The sequence below is a fragment of the Gymnoscopelus braueri genome (genome assembly GCF_963280865.1).
Source record: "Gymnoscopelus braueri genome assembly, chromosome: 12".
In the NCBI taxonomy this organism is placed as follows: domain Eukaryota; kingdom Metazoa; phylum Chordata; class Actinopteri; order Myctophiformes; family Myctophidae; genus Gymnoscopelus; species Gymnoscopelus braueri.
This window is the reverse complement of record NC_137614.1, coordinates 5,858,480-5,877,328: the sequence shown is the minus strand read 5'-3', so window position 1 is coordinate 5,877,328 and position 18,849 is coordinate 5,858,480. Positions and strand designations below refer to the sequence as shown.

The following is an 18,849-nucleotide window of genomic DNA, read 5'->3' as shown; positions in this document are numbered from 1 at the left end:
GGAAGTTAAAAAACAAACAGTACTGGGTTTGGTGATGTTCTATACTGTCTGAATCAACTTGGTTTGCGTTCGTTTATTGTGCTAAAAGAGTGACTTTGAGAGCTGTTTTACCGTACAATGTAAGTCAATGAGGAGCATATTTTGAATTATTAATTTCTAATCAATGGAGCAATTATTTTTGATTTCTTGTTCACCTTTGGAGTTACACCATGGCAAGGTAACTACACAACCCAAACCTCTACCAGAGTGGTCTTGCCCTTTAAAGGCACAGTATTTAACTTTATGTGTTCATACAAATATACTTTACAGTGAGACAGTAGTGTGTTTCTACAGGTAAACACCACCACACTACTCCAGTGGCTGATGACTTCACTGGTGTAGAAGGAAATCTACACCACTCTATAGGTGTAAAACACCTATATATTATATTATGATATAAACACAGGACAAAGGTACACACTACACCTTTAACTCGGACTCGGAAAGTGAACACATGGAACCAAATGGACCCGTGACTCTCAGAGTCACAGACCCAAAAGAGTCCATTCCGACCCCTTTGGAGGCCGCCCAGGACCAGAGTTTGAGAACCATGCAGCGCTTTTAATCCATAACCGATGTATATGCTTGATTTGAACCAGCGTTGATTTTGACAGCAAATTTTGATTTAGTTTTAGTCATAGTCTTTTTAATAACATTCCATTTAGTTTTAGTCATATTTTAGTCATCTGAAATGTTTAACTGTTAGTCTAGTTTTAGTTGACTAAATATCATATTAGACTTTATAGTCGACTACATCTACAGTTGATTTAGTCGACTAAAATGTATTTTGGTGGTGCCTTGATGGCGTCATAATGGCTGATTTTACACTTGGTTGCATGCTGAAAATAGCAGATCTACAAGCTCACAACGCGTCGCAGCACGACGCGTTGTGAGCTTGTAGATCTGCTATTTTCAGAGCGCAACACCCGAGCGCAACCAAACATAAAATGACTTGTCTTTTAGTTCTACTGGATCTCTTCTCCACTCGTCCCTCACTAACATTTTAGTCTAGTTTTCATTTGTTGACGAAATTGTCAATATATTTAGTCTTAGTTTTAGTCATCGTAGATTAGTGTTTGTTTAGTTTTTATTTTGTTTTGGTCAGTGAAAAAAGGTAGTAGCCGAAAACATTTCGTCATAGTTTTAGTCGACAAAATCAACACTGATTTGAACCCCTATATAACATGACGATCATCTTTTATCTTAGCGTCAAAGAAAAAAAAAAGATTGGCTGGATCCAAAGCCGCAGTTAGAGAGAGGGAGAGAGAGAGAGAGAGAGAAAAGCCCTTCGGTTTGTACATGATCTGTTGCCATAGTTACCGTGAGCAAGAGGAACTGAGCTCTCGTTTCCCGCAAAACAGGCACCCGAGTGCCCCCCCCCCACCCCCACCCCCACGCCCACCCACCACGGTTTCCTCCTCCTCAGTCCCCTGGCTAATTCATTTGCATAATGACTCACAGGATTTCCAACCATTTGTAGATTTTTGGGTCTACTGGGCCCCTTCAGTCATCAGCAAACAAAATGATCTCTTAACTGCGAGGGTTGTGTATACATTAAATCATGGGGGTCTGCAACAGCGGGGGATCCAGGACCCCTTAAGGGTCCTCAGAGTTACTGCAGGGGGGGGGGGGCAAATCTTTGTGTGATAAGAGCATTTTATTTATGTACATCTTTTCTTTTAATTATATTAACCACTTGAACCGTGGCATCCCTATTCTGGTGGGAACATTCGCTGAAAATAGGCGATCTACAAGCTCACAACTTGTCACGTTGTGAGCTTGTAGATTGGCTATTTTACTCCTTGCCAACATGGGCAACCTGCATTCAGTGTTGTCTGAGGAGGACCCAAACGTCCACTCTCTGTGTCACTTTATTTCACCATGTCACTTTTTGCACTTTTGTAAAGTAAAAGACACAATTGTTGCATCCAAAGAGCCTCAATAATGGTCGCTTGTCAGCGTCAGTGGTGGAAAAAGTACTCAACTTTTTTTTTATTAAGTAAAAGTTTATTAAGTACTGCATTGTAGAAGGAGGATAGTCCTTGGTGTTGCCAGATTCTGTGAAAGAACCAGGCAAACAAGGTCTATAGCTTCCATGTCGTTCTGTATGAACGGCAGCTCATAAGGGACATTCAGTGCATGTTTGAGTGTCAGGACACTGCATAATGAGGATTAGTGAAAAAGAAACAAACTTTGGAGCTGCTAAAATAGGCGGATTTCATTTATACACAGTAGGCTACTCCCATTCTGCCGGCGGGAGGGGTCTGCGGAACAGACAACAGGGGCAACAGGGGCAATTAACTGCATCAGGTATGTTGGTGAATGATTATAGGCAGACACAATATATATGTATTTTCGGGCGGATCTCTCCTTTAAAAGTGGTTTGATCAGATGGGTGGGCAGACTGGGCACTTTGAAGATTTCCAAGTGGCCCACTTGGAAATCATTAAACAGAAATCAGGGCCCCTGATCCACAAAAGGTTGAGAACCACTAATGTACAGTAAAAAACAAAACAAAGAAAAACTGCTAGAAATCCATGATGCTGCAAAAAGCGGGCCCGATGTGGAAGATTTATGCTAATAATGCCGACGTATATGACGATAGAGGATATTTTAGGCCTATACTCCTCAGCAGCTTGTGTGTTTGGCTCTATTTTTGGAGACGACGCAATTAATGTAGCGTTGCCTGAAATCAGGACCGCTATAATAACCCATTCAATCCGGGAACGCATCTGTGTGTCATTTTAAGATTTATTTGGCTATTCAAAAAATAGCTGATCTACAAGCTCATAGCGAGTGCCGCGCTACGAGCTTGTAGATCAGCTATTTTCTTGAAAGATCGTAATGTTTTTTGCAAATCTTTGAATATATATATATATTTTTTGAAGCGAACACTTTTAACTCAAATCTTTGCTTCTGGGAATTCTACAAATGTACAGTTTTTTTTTACTTATGTTACTTATGTTGCTATAGTGGTTCAAACCTTTTTCATGTCAAGGACCACCCAAAATTATATGTATTTTTTCGTGAACCCCCCCCATCTCTAAATATTTTGTTCAAGGGACCCCCCCCCCAGAAGCAAAGATTTGAGTTAAAAATGTATATATATATATTCAAAGATTTGCATTTTCATGATTTTTCCCCCCTCAAAAATAGCAGATCTACAAGCTTGTATATATGCTATTTTTGAATAGCTAAAGAATTTTTTTTTGTCACAGATGTGTTCCCGAATTGAATGGGTTAAAGAATTAATTGCCTATTAATATGACTAGGCCCACCTCAGGGTGGGAGGGAGTCTTGTTTACGCTCGGCTTAGCAGCGCGCTCCTGTGCGACACCCTGTTTAGATGTTTGCATTAAACAGCTTTTTTTGCACAGGGGAGGGGGTGGGGGGATAAAAAGATGCGACAATCACCATGTTTTCAGTCCCCCAAAAACACATGCTGTGAGGAAACATTTGTTTGTGGATGCACCTTTGTTCTAATTACATTACATCACAGTCATTTAGCAGACGCTTTTATCCAAAGCGACTTACAATAAGTGCATTCAACAAAGGGAGGCAAGAAAACTACTAATCACCAGAAGTCTTGAGTGCATTCTCTTCTAAAACAAGCAGCTAAGAGTATACCTAGAGCTAAGGTAAAAGTGCAATATATCAGCTACCTACTCTCATAAACAGATGAGATGAATAGGAAAATCAAATGAGCCTGAGCTAAAACAAATAAGTGTATCAAATAAACAAGATCCAATAAAACAAGTGCTCTTACAAATAATTGACAAGTAGGCAAGGCTAAGAGGAAGGGTCAGGGTAGTGTTTCCTGAAGAGGTGGGTTTTCAGCCTGCGGCGAAAGATGGGCAGTGCTCACTCTGACTCTGCTGTCCTGACATCAGTGGGGAGTTCATTCCACCACTGTGGGGCCAGAACAGAAAAAAAGCTGTGACTAATTCTAATCTTAGGCTACGTGCTGCTGCAAGCCTGGATGCAATGGACAGCGCTAGAACAGGGGTTTTCAAACGTTTTTCAGGCCAAGGACCCCCTAAGCTGAGAGAGAGTTGAAGCAGGGACCCCCCCCCCCACTACATATTGAATAAAATGGTGTTGCAGATTAAAAAATGTCATAGATTTCATAGACTTGTTTGACATACATTATCTTTTCTATTAATATGTTGGATTCGTGTTAATGTGTATTTTCTGCCATTTAACCTTTTAAACCCTCAATTTTTAGTCAACATGACCGTTGGCCTTTTCTTTTTCCCTGTACACCAACTCTCCGAAAATAGCAGATCCACAAGCTCACAACGCCTCGTGCTGCGAGGCGTTGTGAGCTTGTGGATCTGCTATTTTCGGCTAATGTTCCCCATCACACAAAAGATTTTTGTGGACCCCCTGTTGTTACTCTGAGGACCCCCCCCCCCGCTAGACAGTGACGAAGTAGATATACTCGAGTAGCCTACTGTACTTTTTCCACTTCTGTGATTATGAGTGTTCTTCGGTGCTTTAGTACCACCTGGTATGGATGTCTGTCTGTTGCCTAAAGTCACAAAATTGGTTGGTCGACCTATATATCTACATAATCATTGTTGTCGGGCAGAAACCTCTTATCTCCACATTTTAACTTTTTGTGTTTTTTCATAAATTAACGCCCTACTTGATCATACTACAGCGTCACACAAAAGTTCGCGCCACGTTTCGAGCTTGTAGATCTGCTACTTTTCCTATTTTTGTTTTGAATCCTGAAAAGTACCTGTGACGTTTCCACTCGCTATAACAAGAGTGTAAGGTTGGCAAAGAATATCACTTCAAACACTAGACATGTTTTGAATGGGGGGAATATGAGTTGCTACAGTACCTTCAAAAAGGAGATACAGAGTTTCAAAGTTCAATATAAGGCATACATGGGCAACTGGTGGCCCGGCGAGCCACATGCGGCCACCACCTTCACTTAATGCGGCCCGCAGGTTAATATCGGAATACTGATATATTATTGATTTCAGCTGTTACAATTCCAAACATGCAAACATGACCCGCTTTAATTACTTCAGTCTATATTAGTAGCTTAATGACTAGTATTAAAATTATATTTCTACTTTTTTATGTCCAATGTATTTGTATTTAAGTTATTAAAGTTAACATAATACTAAATGCATTTGAAATTTAATAAAAATGTTACTTTTCAAGATTCCAATTCAAAAACAGCAAAAAATAAATCAGGATTCCAATTCAAAAGTAGCAAAAATAGCAGATCTACAAGCTCAAAACGCGTCGCACTGCAACGCGTTTTGAGCTTGTAGATCTACTATTTTTGCTACTTTTGTGTGACAGAATGGCGAAGTACAGCATTAATTTATGAAAAAAGCTAAAATACGGAGATACTGTAAGAGGTGTCTGTCCGACAGTATATGCAATGTGGCCCCCTGGAGTGAGTGTGGAAATATAGTGGCCCTACATCATCAAAGTTTCCCACCCCTGATATAAGGTCATGTTAGAACCCTAGGGTTCCTTCTGTGTTGTTTTCCCTGTGTATGTTTCTCCCCTCATTGGTGTAAGGGTGGTTGAGTGGTGCTGACTGAGGGACTGATTATCAGCTGGTGTGCGAGTGGTGTCTGAATGTGAGTGATTGGCTCCTGTGACCAGGCTCGACCAGTGTTATATAGAGAGAGAGTTGCGTCACGCTGTGATCTCGTCGCAAAGCGGGATGTTGCCTCCTGTAGTTCCAAACATGGGAACTTCCTCATTGAGATAGAAAGACAATTACAATGGGAGTCTATGCTAGTGACGTAACTCTCTCTCTATATCATGCATGGCTCAGCTATAAAGCTGGATGTCACCAGCCCTCTGATGTCTTCTTCTTAGCCAGCGGTCCTCTCTGTTTGCCTGTGTTTGTAGCTGTGCCAGTGTTAATGTGGGTGAAGGACAGACTTGGTAGTGTAGGGGTGGGTGGCCTTTCTTATTTTTGTTTGTTTCTTGTTTTTCTTTGTTTTATGCTAGGTAAGATACCTGTGCTTTGTTTTGTGTTTGGTAAAGGTAAGCACAGGTCTTCTCTTGATGAGGATGTTATGTTCAGGGCCCACCCTGAGTTAATTACCCATGTTTTGTGTCAATTTGGTAATAAATCACTGTCTTTTGGATTTTAAACTGGTTGTTGTTGGCTGGCTGTGTTTTGGGGACTAAGGAAGGCGGGAGTCCATCTTTTATGTTAACACCTGGTGACCTCTAGGCTGGGTCGTAACAGGTCAGACTACAGAAGTCCTTTGTCCATCCGTTGATTTTGAGGCTTAATGTAGAACCTGGCCAGGGGTTAGCAGAACAGCGGACGTCATTGCTCTGTAATTCATTCGTTTTTGTTTGTAGTGTCAAATGTGTGTATTATGTGTTGCATACAAGGCTGCTGTGTCACAAGACACATTTCAGTGAGAGCTGGCAAAGTAGTACTGTACTTTTGTATCAGCATTTCTTTGAGTATCTGTACTTTTGTATTTGAATTTTTGGATACCAAAGGACTTTCACTCCACTACGCTGCAAAGACAAATATTGTACTTTTGACGCCACTACATTTCTAGGAAGGGGAAAAAGTACATTCTGAATCCTGTAACCGCTAAAAGTTCACTTTTTTTTTTATTTTTTTTTCAATAACAGTATTTCTTCTAAAATGCATTCAATTCACCCAAGGTATATGCATGAACGTTACATGTTTGAGATAGAGCATGTTGAATTGAATACTATCTAGAGGGCTCCAACAAGCTGCAAGCGTTGCATCTTTATTGTCACAGGTGTACATGTGTAAAAAGTGAGTGAAATACTTTTTTGTGCAACAAGCTCCATCGTTGTTGTTTTCAGGAAGATAATCATTTGGACCTTTTTTTTTGGTGAACGTTTAACCTTTGGACTGTGGGCGCGTAACGAGTGTTATGACGTCATATCAATAAATACAGTTGCAGTCCTACAGTATGTGTGGCCAGTTCAAATGGGGCCTAAAGCATGTATTGTAGCATACATTAGGTCTAAATATCATAGACATAAGGTGCATAAGGTTAGACACAAAGGTGGTAGCACTTGGGTAGGTCCACACATACCGTAGCAGCAGGTATGTAATATGAGGTTCAACCACACATCAGGTTCAACCACACATTATCACAAGGTTAACTTTCACAAGTAAATATCCACACCGAGGCCATGCAGCCTGATGACAGGCTGTGGTCAGGCCAACAAACCTGGTGGTCTTGATAACTACGGTAGGCCTCCTTGCCATGTCAACCCGGCTTATATCAGCCGGAGCGGTCAGTGTGTGCTGTGCTCTCCCAGAGGGCAACGCTCCAGCTCTCTCAGAGCCTGAGGGCGTGTCTACTGGTCAGGGGTTGCCGGTCAGCCTTATGTTCCCTCAGCGCTTATGTTCCCTTCAAAGGTTCCCTTATAGGGTTAAAGGCATAGTGGTGTGTGACTTGTGTTTACCAGTGGTGTAAAGTAACTACGTAGATTTACTCTAGTACGGTACTTAAGTCAAATTTTGAGGTACTTTTACTTTACTGGAGTATTTCCAATTGTATTTACTATTACTTCTACCCCACTACATCTCAGAGGCAAATATTGTACTTTTACTCCACTACAATTATTTGAAAACTTTTAGTTACTAGGTACTTTGCAGATATACATTATTACATTATAAAACATACATTAACCACTTTTGCCTTATTTTATACCTAGGCTATTTGAAAATTGACGTTCTACAAGCTCACAACGCGTCGCATCGCGACGTGTTTTGAGCTTGTAGATCTGCTATTTTCAAACATTTTAGTACTTTTACTTTTGGTACTCTAACCCCCCCCCCCCTTGTTTCTCTCGATTTTGCGAGAGAAACAAGCAACCAGGCCTATGAAATTATATTTTTTATTATTTTATTTTACCGACGGCACGGGTGGGCCCCAAATGACTCTGGGCCCCAACGCAACTGCGTTGTCTGCGTCCCGCTAGTTACGCGTCTGAGTATTGATACTTTTACTTAAGTAAAACATTTTAGTACTTTTTCCACCACTGTACAAATGTTACCCTTTATTGTCCTCTAGACCAGCAGTATCAGCCGCTAGAGTAGTGCGGTGGTGTTTACCTGCAGAAACGCATTGTCCTCTTCGCTGTATTATGGTGTGTGTTTGTTTGTTTTGGTAGATCGGGATGTTTTTTGGGCTAAGCCCCAAAAAACACCACAGTACAGCGTTGAGGACAATGTGTTTCTGCAGGTAAACATCACTACACTACCACACAGTGGCTGTGATATATACATTCAGCTCTATATACATCCATTTGAAATTAGCAGATCTGCAAGCTCAAAATGCGTCGAGCTTGTAGATCTGCTATTTTCAAAATATTTGAAAACTTGAAATGGGATTCTGCATAATGAGCACTTTTACTTTTGGTACTTTTAAGTACATTTTGATACCAATACTTTTGTACTTTTAAACAAGTCAATTTTGAATCCCAGACTTTTACTTGTAACAGAGTATTTCTACATTGCAGTATTGATACTTCTACTTAAGTAAAACATTTTAGTACTTCTCCCACCACTGGAAATGATTGGTACAAAATGTATTTATTGTTTTGTTATTTAAACGCGGTTACGTACTATGGCTTTAAAGATAACATGGGGCATGAGGGAACATAGACACATGGTTTGCATAAAAGGCCGATTTATGCTTCATCATACAACTGAAAATAGCCGATCTATAACCTCGCGACGCGGTCGTGAGGTTATAGATGGGCTATTTTTAGGCGTAAGGCTGCTGTAGGACAAAGTCTTTTTTTTTAATGAATTGTAGAGATCAATAATCTTCTCTGTTTTCTCTCCACAGTGATCTGCAACTTCCGGGTGTCGGTGTGTCAGGCGTTGGTCCTGGAGATCGGGGAAACGGTACAGATCCTAGAGAAGAGTGAAGGTAAGGAGACACTGTACTGATCTGTTCTGAAAGGACTTGTAGATTCATCATCAGAGCCCCCCCCCCGGCCCCGATGCAAGATTCTTGGGTCCTACTGTACGCCGATCCCGATTTTGGAGCAGTGTTGATTTTGACAGCAAATTTTGAGTTCGTTTTAGTCATAGTCTTTTGAATAAAATTCTGTTTAGTTTTAGTCATATTTTAGTCATCTGAAATGTTACATTTTTTGTCTAGTTTTAGTCGTCTAAATATCATAAGATCATAGTGTGCTAAATCTGCAGTTTAATTACAGACTAAAATGTGTTTTGGTGGTGCCTTGATGGCGTCGTAATGGCTGATTTTACACTTGGTTGCATGCTGAAAATAGCCGATCTACAAGCTCACAACGCGTCGCAGCGCGACGCGTTGTGAGCTTGTAGATCTGCTATTTTCAGAGCGCAACACCCGAGCGCAACCAAACATAAAATGACTTGTCTTTTAGTTCAACTGGATCTCTTCTCCACTAGTCCCTCCCTAACATTTTAGTCTAGTTTTTATTTGTTGATGAAATTGTCAATATATTTAGTCTTAGTTTTAGTCATCATGGCTTAGTTTTTATTTAGTTTTTATTTAGTTTTCGTCAGTGAAAAAAGGTAATCGACCATCATTTTTTGTCATAGTTTTAGTCGACGAAATCAACACCGTTTTGGAGTGTCGTATGTAGACCAGTGGTTCCCTAAACTTATTTTGCTCGGGGGACCCAAAACTAGTGAAAATAGCCGATCTACAAGCTCACAACGCGTTGCACACAACTGTGAGCTTGTAGATTGACTACTTTTCAAAGTTTCTAATAGGGCTTAATAATACTTATATTGTTGCTGTCGGGCAGAAACCTCTTATCTCCATATTCTAACTTTTTGTGTTTTACCTTTTTCATAAATGAATGTCCTATACTTGATCTTACCACAGCGTCACACAAAAGTATCAAAAGTAGCAGATCTGCAAGCTGGAAACGCGGCTAATATATTTGAAGATCATGATTCATGACACATCGGCTACATAATTGTCATCAGACAATGGCCGGTAAATTGGTCTGGCTCTATTCATGACAAGCAGTGATGTAAAGTAACTAAGTACACTTACTCAAGTACTGTACCAATTTTGTGGTATTTCTTTACTGGAGTATTTCAAATTTTCAGTACTTTTACTTCTACTCCACGACATCTCAGAGGCAAATATTGTATTTTTACTCCACTACAATTATTTGAGTTACTAGTTACTTTTTAGATTTGGATTATTATTACAAAACATACATTTACCTCTTCAGCCCTAAATACATTTCAGCCATTTGAAAATAGTAGATCTACAAGCTCACAATGCGTCGTGATGTGACGCATTGTGAGCTTGTAGATCTACTATTTTCAAAAGAGTTTTAGACATTTTAGACATTTGAAAACTTGTGAAATGGGACTGCATAATGAGTACTTTAAGTATATTTTGATACCAATACTTTTATACTTTTACTCAAGTACATTTTTAATTCCGGACTTTTCCGTGTAACAGAGTATTTCTATTGTGTGGTATTGATACTCTTACTTACGTAAAACAATTGAGTACTTTTTCCACCACTGATGACAAGTGAGAGCTCTTCCTACTGCACTGTGTTTCATTGTAAACGACCACTAGCTGCAGTCGTGCCAATCCAATAAAGATCACACAGCCCATATGTGGATGTGCCGACTCTCTCCTAATCCAATCTAGAGACACACAATCTAATATCAAATCTGCTAGCACGACGTATTGATCGATTTACTGCAGGTCTGTGCTGATGTCATAACTACATTATATAGGCCATACATGGGCAACTGGCGGTCCGGGGGCCACATGCGGCCCCCATCTTCACTTAATGCGGCCGCAGAAATAGCAGATCTACAAGCTCAAAACGCGTCGCAGTGCGGCGCGTTTTTATCTCCTCCAGGCAGGTGGTCAGTGTGGATGATGGGGATGGTGCCGGCAGGTCTGCAAGAGGGAGGGTGAGGGAGATGGTGGTGGCAGGTTTGCGGGGGGTGGGTCAATCTTGAGGTATAGTCTCTCTCTCTCGGGTCCGTTTTACTCAGTATAGCGTCCAATTGGTTAAACTGAAGTGATATTCATACATTCCAAATATTATCAAAGTATCCTGCGGAACCCCTGGACTTGCGTCTGGCGCACCGTGTGCCGCGCTATGAGCTTGTAGATCTGCTATTTCTTTTTTAAATCATGATTTTTTTTGGTGCAAATCTTTGAACATAATATTTTTTATATAAATACATTACATTTGTAACTCAAATCTTTGCTTCTGGGTATTCTACAAATGTACCAAAAAAAATGTCTCAAAATATGTTGTTCAAAGCAAAGATTTGAGTTAAAAATGTTCGCTTAAAAAAAATTATGTATTCAAAGATTTGCACGCATTTTCACGATAAAAAAAAATAGCCGACAAGCTCATAGCGCGGCACTCTGCCGTGCTACGAGCTTGTAGATCTGCTATTTTTGAATAGCCAAAGAATGACAGACATGCGTTCCCGGATTCAATGGGTTAATAAATGTTGCAACATGATCCTTCAGAAGGTGTCTGATGTATACATTTTGATTTTTCGCAGGTTGGTACCGAGGATTCTCCACCAAGAAGCCTTCTATCAAGGTAATTATTTCCCAACGTGTGTACATTATACTGTAGCGTAAGCCAAGGGTTCCCAAACTTTTCAGGTCACGACCCAAAATAATCACATTTGAACTGGGGACGCCCCTACCTAGCCTGGTAAACCCTCCCTCCGGAAATCTCATTTCTATTTGATTCCAGGAGTGAGTCTGGCCTGATAGCCCATTGTGGGGGTTTCTAGTGAAATTACCAGCTAACCGAGCCTATCAGCGTCGTCGCACATCGTTCTGTGATTGACAGCGACAGTTGGCCAATCAGGTGGCGAGTTCGAGTGAGCCCAAAACACGAACGGCAGCCATCTTTTTCTTGTCCGCTATATTCTCCGCTATTTTTTTACTTCAAAAAGCTCTCTAACTTCTATTTTGAGGCACGGAATTTACTTATAAGATATCGTTTGGATAGAATTTACTTGTTTAACTTCATATGTGGTCAATTAATCATGACAAAGCCTATTTAAAACATTTTTTTTAGAGAACCGGTAGGGGTGGGCAGTGACACCCATGTATCCGAATAAGGCAACCCATTTTGGGCATGAACGTCTCAAAAGTCCTGTTGCGTCACATTAGACTGGTGAGCTGCTGATTGGCTGAAGGGGGAAAATTATCATTGGCTGAAGGGGTTGTCAGTCAACTGTATTACTCCCGCCCAACTCCAGCCCGCAGCCAATATTGCAGAATGGGCTATCAGGCCAGACTCACTCCTGGAATCAAATAGAAATGAGATTTCCGGAGGGAGGGTTTACCAGGCTAGCCCCTACCCTGACAAGCACTTGGAATGTAGGAGTTGAGGCATTCCATTTTGTTTGACTCGGTTCCACAGATAAATATTGATAAAAATAGCCGAACTACTGTACAACGTTGTGAGCTTGTAGATCGGCTATTTCTTTTTACAATGTTTACCTCTTTCTAACGTAATATTTGACAATTTGGCCAATTTGGTATTAAAAAGCTCTTAAAAGTCATTACATTTTATCTTTTAGAAACTTTTTACTGTTGAGTGAGGAAACAAGATGATTTAAGCTAATCATCTGGAGACACCCCCAAAATAAATCCCCCCCCCCCCCCGGGGATTCTCGACCCACAGTTTGGGAACCATTGGTGTAAGCAATGTTCTAAATCAGTTTCACAACAACAGCACATTGAATCAGAATGCAATGTTTTATTTTACACACCTTTATCAAACTCACCTGGAAATGAATAACTTGAAAACATTTGAAAAAACATCACATGGATGCACCTGGGACGTATCATCAGTGTTGTAGCCTGGGGTCAACAGGTGTTTCGGGTCTTGCAACATACACCCTCGCCCAGGTGACCCAGCCGGGGTTGATCAAGCCCTGACTTACATCCCAGGTAGCTACCCCCGGTCAGTCCTCTTAGGGCAAGACAGGGCCACTCAATCCGCTTGTCCGGAACTACTCTGCCGGGACCGGGGGAGAGGAGAGGCTCTGGCACATGGAGGGACTAGGCTCTGTGGATGGCCTCCTGGCTCCAGGACCTGAGCGTTGCACCAGACTCCCCCCCCGCTCCAAACGTTTCATTCTGGCGTGATGGTTTCTTGTGCCGTGGTGGTACTGCAGGCTCCCCCTAATTCATATTGGATCACCCTCCACATCTTATGAAAATGTTCTAACATATTTTGTGCCCAATATTGTTCTGGCAGAAGAGGTTTCAAAATGCAAAGCGTGACACGTGACGTCATGCGACTTTGGTTTATTTAACCCATTCAATCCGGGAACGCATTTAGATTTCTTTCTCTCTCTCTCTCTCAATTTTCAAAAATAGCAGATCTACTAAGCTCAGCTGCTATTTTTGAAAATCGTGAAAATTTGTTTCACAAATTGCTGTTGCTATATCAGTGGTGCTCCAACTTTTTCCATGTCAAGGACCCTCAAAATGATATGTGTTTGGCCACGGACCCCCATCTCAAAATTGTTGTTCCAGGGACCCCCAGAACAATTTGCACACATTTTCCACGATTAAAAAAAATATAGCAGATCTACAAGCTCATAGTGCGGCACTCGGTGCCACGCTATGAGCATGTATATCTGCAATTCTGCCCTGTGCAATTTGTGATTATAAAGCCTAAAACCAAACATATATTTAAATTGTATTCATAATGTTCCAATGCTCAATGGCCAAAAATACAATTATATCGTTAATCGCAATTATTTGTGTGACAATTAACCGTCAACTTAAATGTGTAATGGTGACAGTCCTGCCACCTGAAAGTGGATTTTCAGGCTGCATAGTGGCCTGAAAATCCACTTATAAGTGTTATTATTACTAGAGCTAAAAATAATAACAAGTTGGAACATCACCAGGAGGGTGGTCAATGTTCTTTCTTTTTTTTTAACCATGCTTTGAACTCAAAGGTTAGCACTTCAAAGTGTTATTTCTGGCCATCAGTGGTGGTGGGCACTGGGCAGTGGTGGAAAGTAACTAATGTACTCAAGTACTGTACTTAAGTACGATTTTGAGCTTGTAGATCTGCTATTTTCAAAAGATGTGTATACATTTTATACATTCATCCGCTCCCCTTACGCCTGATTTATACTTGGATGTGACCTGTTGTGAGCTTGTAGATCGGCTATTTTCAGTGTGTGACACACGATGCACAACCATGTATAGACCCCTTAACAGATGACGTCACACTGATAAGAACCAGTATGCGCGCGCAGGCCGGCACCAAATGAAACCCATTCTTTCATCTCTAACTCTCTCTCTCTCTCAAAAAATCTAATTTCTACTTTGTTGTACAACACGATGCGTCACATTTTCAGTCGGAAATGGTATATTTGTGGCAAAGCATCACAGCCATACGACAAATCATAAATTAGCCGCAATCTTCAACTTACTTTGTAACTTATCAACTCTTTATGATATATGGGCCAATTCAACAGTTCTACGCAGCACAACCGTTGTTTTTTCTGGGAATGAAATATAGATGTATATGAAATATAGATGCGTTCAGTAGCCCCCCCTTTGTCACGGTCACAGCCTCTGCCCCCCTCCAGTTTGCCCTGATGTCGCAACCTGCCCCCCCCCCCCCTTTTCCCTCTCCAGTTCTGCCTTCATTCCCCTCTGCCACCCTCCCCACCCCCTGTGCCCTTTACTCCCTGCCCTCTGCCACCCTCCTCACCCCCCTGTGCCCTTTACTCCCTGCCCTCTGCCACCCTCCTCACCCCCTGTGCCCTTTACTACCTGCCCTCTGCCACCCTCCTCACCCCCTGTGCCCTTTACTACCTGCCCTCTGCCACCCTCCCCACCCCCCTGTGCCCTTTACTCCCTGCCCTCTGCCACCCTCCTCACCCCCCTGTGCCCTTTACTCCCTGCCCTCTGCCACCCTCCTCACCCCCTGTGCCCTTTACTACCTGCCCTCTGCCACCCTCCCCACCCCCCTGTGCCCTGTACTCCCTGCCCTCTGCCACCCTCCTCACCCCCTGTGCCCTGTACTCCCTGCCCTCTGCCACCCTCCTCACCCCCCTGTGCCCTGTACTTCCTGCCCTGATTGCAGAGTGGACTCACCTGCGAGGGCCAGCTGTACCCAGTTGGCTAAAGAGCTCCAGAGACTTTTAAAAGACTGTCTTGAGTAACTTATTCCCAGCTGGTTCATTGTCTTGGTTTTAGATTAGTTTTAGTCAGAGTTTTCTCCTGTTCAGGTTAGTTTTTAGAGTTGAGTGTTCCTGTTTTGTTAGTCTAGTGTTGTGATTGTAGTTTGTGAGCTTGTGAACTACTTTGTGCGACTGAGTTTTTACATTTTGTACAGTAAAGTCTTCGTTAATTGTTCTTCTTTGCCTCCTGCGTTTGATTTTGGGCCTTTAAAGGGATAGTTCACCCCCAAAAATACTTTTTTCTATCGATTAGTGGATGGAGACTTGAATTGATGGATATTTTTTTGTTTTTGTCGCATTCCTAAGCCAATGTTTTGATGACCAGCAGACCAGTAGGCAGTGGTTCCGGTAGGAGACACAAAGGAGACTCTTTGTGTCTCCTACCGGAATCAAATTATTGGCTTAGGAATGCGAAAAAAACGAAAAAATATCCTTGAGTTCAAGTCTCCATGGCCTGACTAATCGATAGGAATAAATTGTCATTTTGGGCGTGAACTATCCTTTTAAGTTCGAGAGTCATTCCTGACACCTGTAATTGCTGTCCCATTCCACACTGTAACATGTTCTCTCTCTCCTGGTTCTCTCTCTGTAACATGTTGTCTCTCTCCTGGTTCACAGGGTGTCTTCTCTCTCTCTGTAACATGTTGTCTCTCTCTCTGGTTCACAGGGTATTTTCTCTCTCTGTAACATGTTGTCTCTCTCTCTGGTTCACAGGGTATCTTCTCTCTCTGTAACATGTTGTCTCTCTCTGGTTCACAGGGCATCTTCTCTCTCTGTAACATGTTGTCTCTCTCCTGGTTCACAGGGTATCTTCTCTCTCTCTGTAAAATGTTGTCTCTCTCTCTGGTTCACAGGGTATCTTCTCTCTCTCTGTAACATGTTGTCTCTCTCTCTGGTTCACAGGGTATCTTCTCTCTCTCTGTAACATGTTGTCTCTCTCTCTGGTTCACAGGGTATCTTCTCTCTCTCTGTAACATGTTGTCTCTCTCTCTGGTTCACAGGGTATCTTCTCTCTCTCTGTAACATGTTGTCTCTCTCTCTGGTTCACAGGGTATCTTCTCTCTCTCTGTAACATGTTGTCTCTCTCTGGTTCACAGGGCATCTTCTCTCTCTGTAACATGTTGTCTCTCTCCTGGTTCACAGGGTATCTTCTCTCTCTCTGTAAAATGTTGTCTCTCTCTCTGGTTCACAGGGTATCTTCTCTCTCTGTAACATGTTGTCTCTCTCTGGTTCACAGGGTATCTTCTCTCTCTGTAACATGTTGTCTCTCTCCTGGTTCACAGGGTATCTTCTCTCTGTGTAACATGTTGTCTCTCTCCTGGTTCACAGAGCATCTTCTCTCTCTCTGTAACATGTTGTCTCTTTCTTTCTTTCTTTTTCCTTTATTTATTCAGGGAAGCACATTGAGAGCAAGCCCTCTTTTTCAAGGACGCCCTGATAACAATATATAAAATACATACATAGTGAGAAACAATAACAAACATTTGAATCACATTACAATGTCACTAATCTCTCAAGAACAGATTCTGCTCTCCGCTTGAATCTGTAGGGGGGGTTCGTCATAACGTGTACGCACTGGCCTACAAGTGGGCGTGCCTTCAGATCAGGAAGCAGGCCGCGCTTTACCCAATCAAATGTAGTGGGCGGGATTTACTGTCTGCTCTCGCTTCCCACTGAAAACAGTCCTCGGAGCAGACAAAACCACGGAAAGATATTCACATTTTAACTTGCTCTTTCATCATAGAAACAAGTGGGCTTATAACCAAAAGGATCCATGTTCTCTGGGAGAAGTGGTGTTAGTGTTCCGTGTAGAAATATTGTTAGAGGGAATGAAAACATAAGCGCACCACCGGAAGTCGTGCGCTGAGGGCAGACCAAAAACCCTGGTTTCCTTGCGCACGGGTGCTCCATTTAGCTCCCCCCAGAGCCAAGTGAAAGAGTCAAAAACATCAGAGGGCGCTGTTTTTATTTTTTATTTGGCGATGGGTTCCCAGATTGCAATGTCACAGATGCAAATAAACATAGAGTTACATGAAACAGGTGCAGTCACTATGTAGTGTGTCCTCAAGAAGCACCTTGAATGTCTCTATTGAGACCAATCGCACCAGTATCAGAGAGTCCTGAAGTTTGTTCCATTTGTGTGGAGCATAATACATGAAAGCAGTTTTTCCTTGTTCACTGCTCTTACGTGGACTGGTGTGTGTTTGTGAACGTGTTGAATGTCCAGTAACCTTTGGTTCGAAAAGCGAGGATAGGTATAAAGGAAGTTTACCACACAAGGCCTTATAAATAAATAAAATACAATGTTGCTCTCTACGAACTGCGAGAGATGTTGTCTCTCTCCTGGTTCACAGGGTATCTTCTCTCTCTGTAACATGTTGTCTCTCTTTTGGTTCACAGGGTATCTTCTCTCTCTCTGTAACATGTTGTCTCTCTCTCTGTAACATGTTGTCTCTCTCTCTGTAACATGTTGTCTCTCTCCTGGTTCACAGGGTATCTGCTCTCTTTGTAACATGTTGTCTCTCTCTCTGTAACATGTTGTCTCTCTCTGGTTCACAGGGTATCTTCTCTCTCTCTGTAACATGTTGTCTCTCTATCTGTAACATGTTGTCTCTCTCTGGTTCACAGGGTATCTTCCCAACCAGCTATGTCCATTTGAAGAAGTCCACGGTGACCAACAGAGGGTGAGTCTCACGTTTACCTTCAATTCAAAATAAGGAACATGATGAGCTGTTTGAAGATGTGTGTCATTGATTGTTTCGCCAAAAACTAAGCAACAAAGTGTGTCCCTTATCAGTTCAATAAGGGGACACGTCTTTTAGTTTACAAATAAGGGGCAATACCTCATTTCAAAGGACGGTTGGCAACCCTACGTCACGTTGAGTCATCGTTGTTAACGCTGCGTATTTGACCACCTGCCAAAATAACTGACCCACTTTTCTCTGTATCATCTCATCTTATAAGCAAGTGATTCTCAACCTTTTTCATTTTAAGGACCCCCAAATTAATGTTTGGCCGCGGACCCCCATCTGATAATATTTTGTGTCACGATCCCCCATACCAGACTTGTGCTGTTAAAATGTTTCAAAAATATTCCATGTTTTCCACCTTTTTTCAAGTTTAAACAAAAATAAATAGCCGATCTACACGCTCTTATACAGAGAAGCTTGTAGATCGACTATTTTCAAATAGCTGATGTATATAGAGTGAAAGGGGTTAAACCACTCAACACATTTAGCTGGGGACCCCCTGGCTTCCCCTTTCACACTGTAGAATCCTCAGGGTTTGTTCAACTCTCACAGTTACAGAGTTGAATAATCGACCGCGATCAGCCATGAGCCATCTTAAAATGCCACAAGTGTCCCTAGAGCAGTAGTTCTCAACATTTTCAGGTCGCGACCCCCCAAAATAGTCATATTTGAACTGGGGCATTACATTTAGTTTGACTTGGTTCCACATAAATAAATATTGTGAAAATAGCAGATCTACAAGCTCACAAGGCCTCGCGTTTTGAGCTTGTAGATCGGCTATTTTCAAAATGTTTGCATCTTTCTTAGATTATTTGACAATTTGACCAATGTTTGACCAGTTTT

The 18,849-nt window shown here is 41.8% G+C and overlaps 1 protein-coding gene across 1 annotated transcript in view; it reads left to right on the top strand.

Annotated features, from left to right (window-relative positions):
• The window catches only part of LOC308097460 (dedicator of cytokinesis protein 3-like), a gene marked incomplete at both ends in the record, with an annotated part of 143,086 nt that overhangs the window by 16,268 nt on the left and 107,969 nt on the right, over positions 1 to 18,849 (top strand). Inside the window, 3 exon segments of the mRNA XM_080445219.1 lie at positions 8,880 to 8,963; positions 11,585 to 11,625; positions 17,885 to 17,940. Of these exon segments, the coding sequence (XP_080301345.1) occupies positions 8,880 to 8,963; positions 11,585 to 11,625; positions 17,885 to 17,940 (181 nt within the window).